The 13,628-nt window shown below is 33.1% G+C and overlaps 1 protein-coding gene across 7 annotated transcripts in view; it reads right to left on the bottom strand.

Annotated features, from left to right (window-relative positions):
- LOC106869047 (MAGUK p55 subfamily member 7) overlaps positions 1-13,628 on the bottom strand; it is a 582,860-nt gene that overhangs the window by 263,378 nt on the left and 305,854 nt on the right. For all 7 annotated transcript variants that reach the window (XM_014914558.2, XM_052971018.1, XM_014914556.2 and 4 more), the window contains one exon: positions 9,875-9,955. In XM_014914558.2, coding sequence (XP_014770044.1) covers positions 9,875-9,895 — 21 coding nt within the window. In that variant the 5' untranslated portion in view covers positions 9,896-9,955. The remainder of the gene's footprint in view (positions 1-9,874; positions 9,956-13,628) is intronic.

Below are 13,628 nucleotides of genomic sequence, written 5' to 3' on the forward strand. Positions count from 1 at the left end.
GGTATGTACACTTTTCACTGGTCTAGCCCGCCTGTTTTTGCTCCGCTGAACCCGTATTTGAAAATTTTTTAAGTGAGCTTCTTCTAGCATATTGACAGACCGGTCACTGGTCAATCTTATATACACAAGTATATATATATATATATATATATATATATATATATATATATATATATATACATATATATATATATCAATCATAATGAGTAGGAGAAAAGTCAGCATCTGGTATTGTGGTAGATTATAATAATTAAATTTAGTTGACTTGTGCCAAGAGTTTCTCTCTCTCACACACACTCTCTCTCTCTCTCTTTCTCATATGTATTCAGGTATACATATATACATTTAATACATATAATTATGTGTGTGTGTGTGTGTGTGTGTGTGTGTGTGTTTATTAGGAGTCCCAAAAAGTAATGTTACAATCTGTGTAATAAGTTCAAATTAGCATAAAACATATCATAGATATATTTATTTACTCATTCAAAATATATTGCTATTGTTAGCAATAAGCTTTCCACCTCAAAACCAGTTTTTTGATTCCTTGGGCAAAAAAGACTATGTTCTAGTGAAGTAATAATATTTGGAGTACTGTTTTGACATCATTTCTACTTGCATCCGAATGTTTTTTTTTTCCACAGGTAAGGTGTTCAAGTGACCTGTATAAGTGGAAATCTAATGTTGAGTGAGGTAGAACTTTCCAGCCTAATGGATTATTTTTTTTCCTTGGATTATCTTCAGTGATTGTGGCCTTACATTATTATGAGGTCAGCACTTCCCTTTTCAATATCGATCTGCTTGAGATGATCTTGCACAGTGGACCAAGGTTTATTAAGCCTCCTGTATAAGACCCCAAAACTTTGATATGCATTCACTTCAATTGCTGTTTTTACTATGGCATTATGGAGAATAGTTGAGCTTCCTGATTGATACCCATCCTATATGTGGTCTGATCAATAAGTATCCGGTCTGTTGCCATAGTAAAGTAGCTAAAGTATGCAGGGTGAAGTTGCATGGCACAGATTGACTGTGAACTCAGCTGTGCATGCACACTGAGTTTTAACATTCTAGCTCACTTCCGCTGTTTACAGTAGTGCTTAGAAGGAAGGTGTGTAGTGTGTGATCGTCACATTGACCATGACAGAGAAAGTTCTCATAGTGATACCTGCTCAGAGGCCTATGCAAATTTGCAGAAGAGTAGTGTATGAGCCACACACAAGTGTACGAGTGATTCAGACATTTCCAACATGGCTGAAAAAATGTTGATATTGAGACGTGCATGCAGCTGTGAGGGGAAATTGCCAAATCACTATCCGTGAGTTATCAGAGGATGTACAGATTAGTTACGGTTTAGTTCAGTCCATTATCACTGAAAAGTCGAGTATGAGATGCATGTCTGCCAAGTTTCTGCCAACTTGCCGCCTTTCGTTTCTGTCTACGAAATCCGCTCACAAAGCTTTGTCGCTCTGAGACTATAGTAGAAGACACTTGTCCAAATTGCCATGCAGTAGAACTGAACCCAGAGCCATGTGGTTGGGAAACAAACTTTTTAACACGCAGCCAATGCCTGTTGTTAAGAGTTATTAATAAGAGATTATCAATCTAAGCAAAATACTTCTCAAGCTCTCAGTTAATACAAACACACCAGGCTAACAAAAAGTTTTCAGATTGGTGTAGAACTGCAGACAAGATCCAGGGTTGAATTTCATTACTAGTTGACCTTGTAAATCCATGGTTGCATTCACCAGCTATTATGGTATTGTTCACAAAGTGACATACAAGAAAAGGCATGCATAATGGACTTTACATATTTCTTTATTTGCGCATGTTAGACTTACAACTGTTTCTGATATACGTTGTAGGTGCATTGAGGGTTCCCTTTACTCAATCAATCAATTGATTGATTGAAAATAATATAGAATGAGTTTAACAAATACTATCGTCTTCACATGATATATATGCATGTATACACAGACACAGAGTGGGCTATATTTATACAAATACACACACACACACACACACACACAGTAATTCAAATTATGCACTAGGAATAGGTCTATAATGTAAACCTTATCAATACTGTCTACTTAATGTATATGTGTTATTTAAACCACAACTTCTGGTGTTTAAACAACAAAAGCATGTGATATTGATAGGTTACAAACATATATTTATGTATGTATAAAATGCATATATATATATATATATATAAGTAATGTGATATACATATACACACACACTCACACAGATATGTACAAATGTGTATATACTCATATATAGACACCATCTCATCTCATACACATTTTTTCTCATTGATAATTTTATGGCATTAGGATAGCTGGATAGCTGGCACAGCTTAGATAAATCACTGATATTCAAAATAGAACTGCTTAATTCATTCAGATTGATCAACATGCATGTATTTCAATACAACACCTTTCAGGTTATGTGAGTTTATTGGAAAAAAACCAAAGATAATTTGATTTACATAAACTGACTATCCTGATAGGGAAGGTATAGAGATTAATAAAATATATGGAATTTAAGAAATTATATCCACCAACTATATTACTTTACAAACTGTATATTTCATTTCTAACACTGCCTGTCATCTACTTTGAAGTGCATATATTTAGATGAAAACTTTGTAGTATAATAATCTAATTAAAGAAAAAAAGAATTGACAGACCCCTAACACTATAGTCCTTCCTTCAATGATGTCTACTGTGTTACCCTCTCATAACTACAGATTTATTCTACTTATTTAATTTCCTCTCCCTCATTGCCCCTTTCTCCCCCCACACTCCCTTTCTCTTGTTTCCTACTTCAGTTATAGGGTGCTACTTTACCTCCGTATTCTCGCATGTTGCAAGTTGATCTCACATGGGCTGGTGCTCCCATTACACTCTGTAAATTGGTTGGTATTAGGAATAGTATCCAGACAGAATTCATTGAGGTGGATTTTCTACAGTCCTTACTGCCATCGAATGTCACTTGTCTCCAAGCAAGGTAATATTTTTTCTTGATTAGACATCTTTCATGGAAGGCAGTGTGATAACACTACAACACTACTTTAAAGAACGTAAAGATGGACAAAATACTGCTAAGCATTTTGCCTGCTGTGCTAACGATTCTGCCAACTTGTCACCTTAAATTACTTGTATGATATTGACATGATTTCCAAGATGAGAAAATACAAACACATACACCCGCAACATACACACACACAAAATGGATTTAACTTAGTTTCTATGTAACAAGCTCACTCACAAAGATTTAGCCTAAATCTATAAGGGAAGGCAGTCACCCAAAGTACTACATAATAGGAGTGAACTCAAAATCATGTGAGTGAAAAACCAGCTTCTTAACCAAATAGCCATACCTGCACTTATATGTATATGAAACACAAAAACTACTTAAATTTAGCTGATTATGATTTGATTTTAGAATTGATTTAGAAAAAGCCAAATTCCTTTCTCAAGTATGTTTATATATATATATACATTCATACATCTTTCATCTTCGGTCTTTTATCTTTTACCTGTTTCAGTCAGCAGATTGCAGGCATGCTTGGGTACCACTTTGAAATACTTTTTTTAGTTGGATGTATTGACCCCAGTACTTATGTATAAGACTGGTACTTATTTGATTGGTTTCTTTTGCTGAACCGCTAAGTTATGAGGAACTAAGCACACCAACACCAGTTGTCAAGGAAATGTGGAGTAGATAAAACAGTGGACAACTGATGAAGGGATTGTCCTTTATGTTGCCTGTCTTGTTTTTCTATTTGTTTCTTTTGTTGTTCGCGAAAAAAGTTTGTTTTCTGTGTTTTCGTATTTCATGTTCTTGTTTTTCATGTTGTTTACATTTTTTCACGTCCTGTACCCATATATGCTTGTGTATATACATATATATGTAAGTATGTACATACGCATATATATGTAAGTATGTACATACGCATATATATATATTATTTATATTATCATATGATCGAACACCACGCATCCATTTCCAAGTAAGTTTTACATAAATACACACACACACACACACACACACACATATATATACCATGGTCTTCTTTCAGTTTCACTCACAAGGCTTTTGTCGACCTGGGGCTATAGCAGAAGACACTTGCCCAAGGTGCCATGCAGTAGGACTGAACCCAGAACCTTGTGGTTGGGAAGCAAGCTTCTTACCACACAACCACTATATGCATACATACATGAACACTTGGATGAAAATATCTATCTATCTATCTATCTATATACATACACACAAAAATAAACACACATACATATTTTACATCCACATATATGTAATGAATATATATAAATATATTTTTTTAAAGTTATTTTGCTTTAATTTATATAATTTGAATCAATATAACCAAATATATTAAAAAGGTTTTAGTAGATTTCTGTTTATCAGACCATGTAATATGAGGTATTAATTATGCCAAACTTATATATATATATTAAACATTTTCAATCAACAGTACACTACAAATATTCTTACATGTAATACTAAATAGCATAGGAGAGATGTTATTTAACTAAATTAATAAATGTCTGACAAACCAGCTAACACAAGTGGTGTTTATATTAATTTTTCACAATCTCTTGCTACATCATTGAATAGATATGCATCCATGCTTATATAGATATTTACCAGTAACAATATAATTGCATAACACATACTCACATACATACATGAATACATACACACACATGTATGTAAACACACACACACACACACACACACGCACAAGTCTGGTTTGCAAGATTCTTTATATGAATTCATGTGTTGAAATAAATTTTGTTGTGTATGGGGAAAGTCATACTGCCTTGATATCTAACACACTCACTGGTTCAATTTCCACTCATTTATTATATTTTATTTTGTGTGTCTTCCCCAAAATAATGAGCAGAATTTGAACTGATGTGTTAGATATTAAAGACAGTATAACTCATTCAGACATAATGAAATATACATATGTATATGCGCATGCATGTGTGTGAGTATGTGTATGTGTGTATATGTATACATATATAATTATGTGTGTGTGAATATATACATATATATATATATATATATATATATACACACACACACATACATATACATCTGTTTTGCACATAAACTTCTCTCTCACTAACCTCTCCTGTAAATTTATACTTTTAATATAAAAGAAATCTTATTTAAAAGAAGCCACTGTAGGATGGAAATATAAAATGCATATTCTTCTCAGTCCCTGATGCCCCCCCCCCCATTTCACCATGTTTACAGAGATGATCTATGCATTTTGCTCCCCTAACCTCTTAGAAGCTCCAGCCACTATGTCATCATAGAGTGAAAATCACCTTTAGAAGTCTTGACCACCCTTCTCGTGTCCATTACAATTGTACCTCCGTCCCCTATTAGGGTTTGCTCAATATAGGCCCCTATACACATGTTTATGTTAATGTTCTGATGCTGATGCTGACATCACCTCACATGAGATGAATTTACTGCACAGGCAAATAGGACTGTGATGTTTAATAATAACAATACTAATACTACTAATAATTGTTTCTAACACAAAGATATAAAAAGTGTTTCAAATTTTGAATAATCTTTCTAAAATAATAATGATAATTGGTTCTTGCATTTGTTTTGCAAGATTCCTGATGTGAAATTGTGCATTGAAACAAATATCGTTACATTTGAGGATGGCCATATTTTTGCCAATTAACCACACACACTATTTACTTGGTTTTCACTTCAGCTCTATTATTAATTATTATTACTAATAATAAATACTAATAATAAAGCCCAAGTGAAAACCAAATGCATGTCGTCGTTAATTGGCAAAATATGACCATCCCCAAATACAATGATAATTGGTTCATTATGAATTTATTGGGAAGTGAAGAGCAACAGCAGATTAACTAAAAATAGCATCTATCAATGCATGAGTGCTTCCAAGCAATTGTATGAACTCTTTTATTTTATGTGATGTGTAGAAGACAGTCAGAAACTAGGGGATCCATCTTCAGAATACACCTCCCTCTATCTGTCAGGTTATCGATGTTAGAACAGCTTCCATTAATATCAGTACAATGAAAAGTTGGGCCAATAAGTTTGCCCAGAAGCTGGAACATAGGTAAGGAGATGTTTTGCATGTAAGATGCAAAATGGAAAGGAGCCTCTGCCAGACAACTCACTGACAAGGAACAGTGATAGATACCAGTGATGGAGTAAATGGAACAGGCATGTTATTAACAAAGACATAGATAGATAAGTAACTGAAGCTGATAGGGAGTAATGAAATAATATAACTAGTTGTCAAGAACGCAACAGCTATATTTATCTCTGTTATGTCTGGCAGATAAAGAGAAAGACAACTTTTATGAGACTCTTTGACAGACCTTCTCCCTAATGACTAATAGCGACTTTATGTTTGTAGTTGACTTTAATAGACATAATGGAAACATTATGAGGGCTTTACTGGCATTTACGGATGCCTACAACTATGGTATATGAAAGAAGGAAGGATAAATTCTCCTGAAGTACTGAGATTCAAATGATCTAACCATCTACAACACCAGCTTCAAGAAACTGGCTAACCAACTTATCACCTACTGATTGTGTTTGGGTGAACACGAAAGATAGATAGATTACATTCTCACTAGAAAAAGAGACAAACAAACTCTATCCCTAGTGAAGAGAATATACTACCCGAGATAAAATAATGGTCAGTGATTTCTGAGTAATTGCCAGGTAGAAACAAACACATAAGACAATCTAGAGGAGGAAATGGAAATTGAAAGAGCAAACAACTAGCAACAGGTTTAAAGACAATTAACTGATGCATATGACATAACAGAAAAGGAGATAGCAATAACTATGTAGAGGGCAACGGGGAATTTGTATAGGATAACCTACTGAGGGAATTAGACCTAACCTGTGGTTGGGGCATGGTTTCCGCTGAACAAAGTGCAACATGGTGGTGGACTAGCTCAGTGGGTGTAACCATAACAGCTTCAAAAAGAGAAGTGAGATATCAGGTATATCCAGCAAAAAGAGATGGCCAGAGTAGGAAGTTTGTCAATGTTCTAAGATGTAAAGAGCAGAAGCATGGGACATCTTGGATTGCTAAGCTGTGTGTAAGAGAAAAATGAAGATGTTGCTTGGGGAAGTTGTAAGATGATGGCATTTTTGCTCTTACAGACAATGAAGAGAAAGAGGCATAGAAGTGCTATTATGAGAAACTGTTAAGTTAGGAGAATACATGAAAGAAAGAGTCTATTTCCAGTAGACTTAACAGAGGGATCAGCCACAACAGCAGTGAGGTAGATAGAGCGATTAAGGCTATGAAGGTAAGGAAGGGACCTGGTCCGTTAAGAGTCACAGCTGCAATGTTTGAAATATCTGGTAGAGTGGTAGTACAGAAAGGTGTCACAGCCAATGATTGGCAAAGCAACATTGTCATCAACTGCTACTAAAGCAAAAGTGACATGTTAGAGAGAGTAAACCAGATTATGAAGGTAACAGAAACAGTTATAGCAAAATTAATTAGAAGGAAAGAAGCAAGTGAGAACTGATGAGAGGTAAGAAAATATGCTTCAGTGAATTTTGGCTGATTCATGCAAGCATTGAAAAAGTAGACATTAAAATGATGATGATGATGATGATGATGATGATGATGATGATGATGATGATATATATATATATGGGGAAGAATTGGTATGATATTTCTCAAATATTGGTAGTGCTAATTCCAAATCATTTTAATTTTCTAGAAAATGTACACATAAATAAACTAGTGTGGCCTTTGCTTGCTTTCAACAACATCTATGTTTTGTATGTTATTTGATAAATGAATTGCTGTTTATTGTTTTATTTGTTTAGAGGAAAAAAAACAAAGAACTTTGACAGTATTTAATTAAAATATATTTGTCTATCTTTTTCATAAACTCTCAACAACACTTATATATAATGCTTCCAGTCTTCTTGGTTCTGAAAATAAACGCACTCATGCACAAACAGATGACTACTGACATAAGCATAGTTTTTTTACATCTTATCTGTGTTTGTAAAGAGTTTAATAACATTTATACATTCACAAATTTGGATATGAATTTTTGGAAAAATTCAGCTTACTGCTGATGTAAATCCTTTTATAAGCATATACCTTCCCTATCACCATCAAACAACAAGTTATCAGTTAAGTAAAAGAAAAAAGACCAATATACATTAACAATTGCGTAAGCAATTGTACCTAACTAGATGCAAACCACAGCTGTAACTGGCTTAATTTTTTTGCTGTGGAAATATATAATAGGTTGGAGTGTGAGGAATCTGGAAATGGTTTGCATAATCAAAAACTGTATAGTGAAATTTGTGAGTCTGGATACCATGCCATGGAGAAGATAATAATGTTTCTAGTGTCAGAAAGAGAGAAAAAAAGCAGCTCCTTTTCTCTTAGGTAAGCAAATTTAACACACAACACTAAAACTTTAATTTGAGACATACCATGATACATCAAGATAATGTATGAGAATAGCAAATAATCAAATTAGATGATGCAGCAAATTTAGTTATGAGCATACAACTTTGTTAGGCAGAAACTTATACTGGTTTCTGTGGCATTTAAGTAAATGAGAGTACTATATTCTCCTGTCTTCATGAATGGGCCACTAGTCCATTGCAGAGTTAATCTACAGCTGCTATTGGTACCCAGGTTTCAGTAAGTGGGTTGAAGCAATGTGAAATACAGTGCTTTGCTTAAGGACAAAATACACTACCCATTCAAGGAACTTAATACATGAATTACCATGACGTAACACCTTAACCATTAGCCATGAAATGTGAAAAGTAAAGACAGATCTGGTGATTTAAGTTCTAACTAAATACTTCAAAGCATCTTGTCCAAAGTTCTACTGATTCTACTAATGTAACATATATACATGTATGTGTATAAAAGTGTAAAGACCCCCTTTGGTTGTGAATGACCATGAGATTGCACCTAGAATGTTACTCCTCAAGGCACAAGTCCAGGCAAGGTTGTTTATGGAAGACCAGCAGTTTCCCATGCAAACCGGCCTCCCCTCTCCATACCACCAATGTTATCCAAGGGAAAGGCAAAGACTGATATAGCTTGGTACCAGTGACATTGCAACTCATTTCTACATCTAAGTGAACTAGAGAAACATGAAATAAAGTGTCTTGCTCAAGAACACAACACACAGCCTAGTCTGGGAATCAAACTCACTACCACATGATTGTAAGCCCAATGCTCTAACCACTGAGCCATGTGATTTTTATACACACGCACACACACAGACACACACACACAGATAATATATATATAAACAAGATACACGAAAACAAAATTGCTTCATTTACTCAGTCAAAAGGGAGTAGTCTAAAAATATCACTTTCCACATCTTCTGAAGTCACTTAGCCTTTGTGCACTTTGAAGAAGTAAACAGTTTTAACACTGTCTTAGCACTATTTTATGATGGTTGAAGTAAACTTAACAAAAATGCTACATTTTTGTTTGTTTTTATCACCAAAGGAAAAATAAGAACAATGACAATAAAAGTTATGCCCTGAGTTATAATAACTAACTCAGACAACTATAGTTTATGTAAAACTGTTAGACTATATTTCAAATGAAATTTTAGTAAATTTATAGGTTTATCAAATGGGAGTTGAGTCTCTTTCACCTTTCTAATAGTTTACAGTATGATAAGGAATGTCACTGGAATTATTGGGCTGAGGAAAATATAATTATTTAATAAAGAGTGCGATAAATTCCATTTGATTATTTAGAATTTTACATCACTTTGAAAGTTTCAGCTACAAAACATATAAAATAAATGTGACTTACCTGGAAATGTGGCTTAGCCATGATCTCTCGTAATTCGTCCACATGGAGTTTGTGTTTGTGCTTGCGAAGTGTATTGTATACCTGCAAAAGTAATAACAAAATATTTAAAGTGGTCAACAAGGAAAGGCATGAATTTCTGAAAATGAATAAAAATATGGCACAGGGGAAACAGCGGAATAGAATTTGGAACAGAATTCTAAGTAATCAGAAATGGGAGCAGAGGAATTGATTTATATATATATATATATATATATATATATATATATATATATATATATATATATATACACATACATACACATATATATAGACATACGTATATATATATGCATTCTTCATATTGTCTATCATCATCATCATCATTGTTATTATTAAGACAGCAAGCTGGCAGAATCATTAGCATGCTGGGAAAATTGCTTAGTGGTCAACTTTGCCTTTCATCCTTTTGGGGTTGATAAAATAGGTACCAGTTGAGTACTGGGGGCTGATGTAATCGACTTACCCCTCCACTGAAATTGCTGGCCTTGTTTCAAAATTTGAAATCATCATCATCATCATTATTACTATTATTATTATTAAAAGGCTGCGAGCTGGCAGAATCGTTAAATAAGAACCAGTTATGCACTGGGGTTGATGTAATCAACTTAATTCCCTACCACAAGCTGCCCTCATGGCAAAAATTTGAAATCATTATTATTATTATTATTATTATTATTATCATTATTATTATTATTATTATTATTACGTTTTGCCTTTTCTTTAATTTATACAAGCAACATCTAAGTCTCAACCAGAAACGTAAAGGGACAATAAGATTTTGCATCTAAAGATGCTAAAAGGTATGTAATAAAAAAAAAAGATATCTGAGTGTAAAAAAAAACAAAACCCCCAAAATATCATCACAGTTATTCTTATTGACTGAGGAGAGTTGGTAGTTGTTATCTCTACTTTCTGATTTGAAATAAACCACACTGGTATTTATTGCTTTCATCACTTCTAGATTGGTTATTTTCTATAAAATACTAGGATTAATTAATCTGACTACATTCTTTCTTATAAGTTAGCTTTGCTTTTGGCACAGCAAATTATTATTGTTGTTGTTAATCTAGTTGTCACATAACCAACTACTTCTTAAGTAAACAGGTTTCTTTTCCTGGTTTTGCATTCTGATCAAGCAGTACAGTTGTTTAAGGCATTTTTATTTATGGTTGTCTTAGAAAAGATAGTATTATATAATTGTAGAACTAAAGTTACATTAAAGTCACCAAATAAGAAATGTCAAATGACATACACCAGATACTTTTTGGCCTGTTGCAAATGTATAGATAACATTTGGGTGCTGAAGGCTTGTGTAGTATACTTTTTCTTTAATCTTCTATTAGCTTTCAATACTTGCAAGATTCCACATGTCAAATGATAAAATAAAATGTGACAAAACTCTGGGAAAAAAATACAAAAATATCCTCAAAGCATTCGGTGAAAGTAGATAGTTACTAATTTCAGTTTGAATGAAATAGTTATTATATCTAGATGTTATTTCCCATCTTGGTTTCTTTCTATCCAATTGGTGTAGTTATTCTTTCTTCTATCTAATAATGGTTTGGCTTCCTGTCAGTTTCTCTCCCAAATTGTGATTTGCTTGAATTTACTTGTCAATTTGAATATCCTGTTTCCTTGTAGATAGAATCCTTAGATTCTAACAAGAATGCACACACACACACACACACGTGCACACAGAGTATATTAATGATTAAGTGTCAATTATTGCCATTAATTTATTTACAATTGAAACTATGAAAAGAGAATTTTTGTTCTTTTAAATCAGTGGTTCCCAAAGTGGGTGGTACTGCCACTTTGGGGACAGTGGAAAGACCCAGGGGCGTGTTGAAGAAAAGTGGAACAATAATGGGGTGGCTTAATTCAAGAACATTAAAAAAAATGTATTTTAACATTAATATTTGATATTATATTGTCTGTAAGCAAAGGAAACTGTTAATAACTATTTGATATGGACCCTAAGATCTGTTGTGAAGGGTAGATGAAAAATTTATTATCAGAAGTACGATTGAGAATTGTCTAACAGTATAAGCTGAAATGGATTCTTAGCCATTGCTGCTGAAGCTAGATGCTTTGTAACTACAGCTCATCATGCTGAGAGTATTGTCAATGAAATTGGTATCTATTCTAACTATCCTTGATCAGGACAGTGAGAAAATTACTGAAAGGATGGACCAATTCAAGCAAATTAGCTAGTTAAGAAAATCTTTATAAGAGATGAATGCAATAACTATACTGAGAAGTAACGTTTATTGCCACTTAAACATGGCTGTTCCATAGGAACTGACGCTACTGCTATTTTTAACCTCAGGAGGACGCCTCCTCTGGCTGGTTATTTGATGCAATCTGCACCTGATATGGACCAATTCATTCACTGTTTATATTTTGAATGATATTTGGCAATCACAAGCATATGGCTGCCACAACCTAGCATGTCAGCTAAAGTAGTCTAGGTTTGTAGGCTGTGTTGCATGGAAAAAATAGTACAAGTCTCAGAAAAATCAACATGCATGCATTCAATTTTCTCAGGAGCATAAGGACTAGATAGTTTGTCAAAAATCTTGTGGAATGAGTAGCAATTAAATTTGTTTGGCTCTGACAGATATCTGATGACAATGGTATGGTTGTTTTTTTTTCCTTAAAATGTAAGTGGTGCCATTTCACTTTAAAACAAGAGTACAGAGATGATTTTGTGTTTACTTTTCACCATAAACTTAAGAATGATAGGAGCAATATCCTGGTTTGGGTTTGCTAATCTTCTGTAAGTCACAAGAATTTGGATCAGTTATGGACTTTTCAGCATACTAAAGGAATGATGAAGGTAGTCATCAAAAGCAAGAAAATCTGAGTGATGCAATGGCCTGCACAATCCTTGAATTTTAATCCAATATGGAAATAGATCAGCACGAATATTTAGTAAAATAAATCTGGTAAGCTGAGTGAATTGTATGATTATACGTGTAGTTAAAAAATGGTAAGAAATTCCAGATTATGTGATCATCAAACATAGATGCAATGCTTTCTGGATGTGGTCCTGTTATGAGAAATATCAAATACCTGACTGAGAACTAGTGTCATGATTTTACTATTCTTGATCTTTAATGAACACTTCTCATCTTTATGAAAAAAATAATGAATTTTAATGTTTTAAATAATGTGATTTTCATTTTCATGCTTCATTGATACTGTCAATAATTGCATTAGGTTGTTTTAAAATTCTAGTGTTTAAAAATATATCAATTAAAAGAGTCAAAATTTCTCTTTCTATCCATATATAGCATGAATTATAAGTGATATAATACCTGAAATAATGGTTAATTTTTAGTTCACTTTTAGTCTTTGATCTTATTGACTCCAGTATTATATATATGTTTATATATATAAACTTATTTGGAAAAGGATGCATGGCATTCAATCATATAATAATATAAATAAAGAGTGTATATACATATGCATATATACATACATATGTGTATGTACATATATGTACATACATACATACATATATATGTATAAATACATACAGTGTATATAGTCTATTGACTAGTTTTTTTCTTCTCACTAGATCACAGGTAGCAAAAAGAATTTCTAAATTTTTTTGCTACCCTGAAATTTATTAATAATATATATATATATGTATATATATATATATACACACACATATATATATATATATATATATATATATATATATATA

Source organism: Octopus bimaculoides, chromosome 10 (genome assembly GCF_001194135.2).
Source record: "Octopus bimaculoides isolate UCB-OBI-ISO-001 chromosome 10, ASM119413v2, whole genome shotgun sequence".
NCBI classification, from domain to species: Eukaryota; Metazoa; Mollusca; class Cephalopoda; order Octopoda; family Octopodidae; genus Octopus; species Octopus bimaculoides.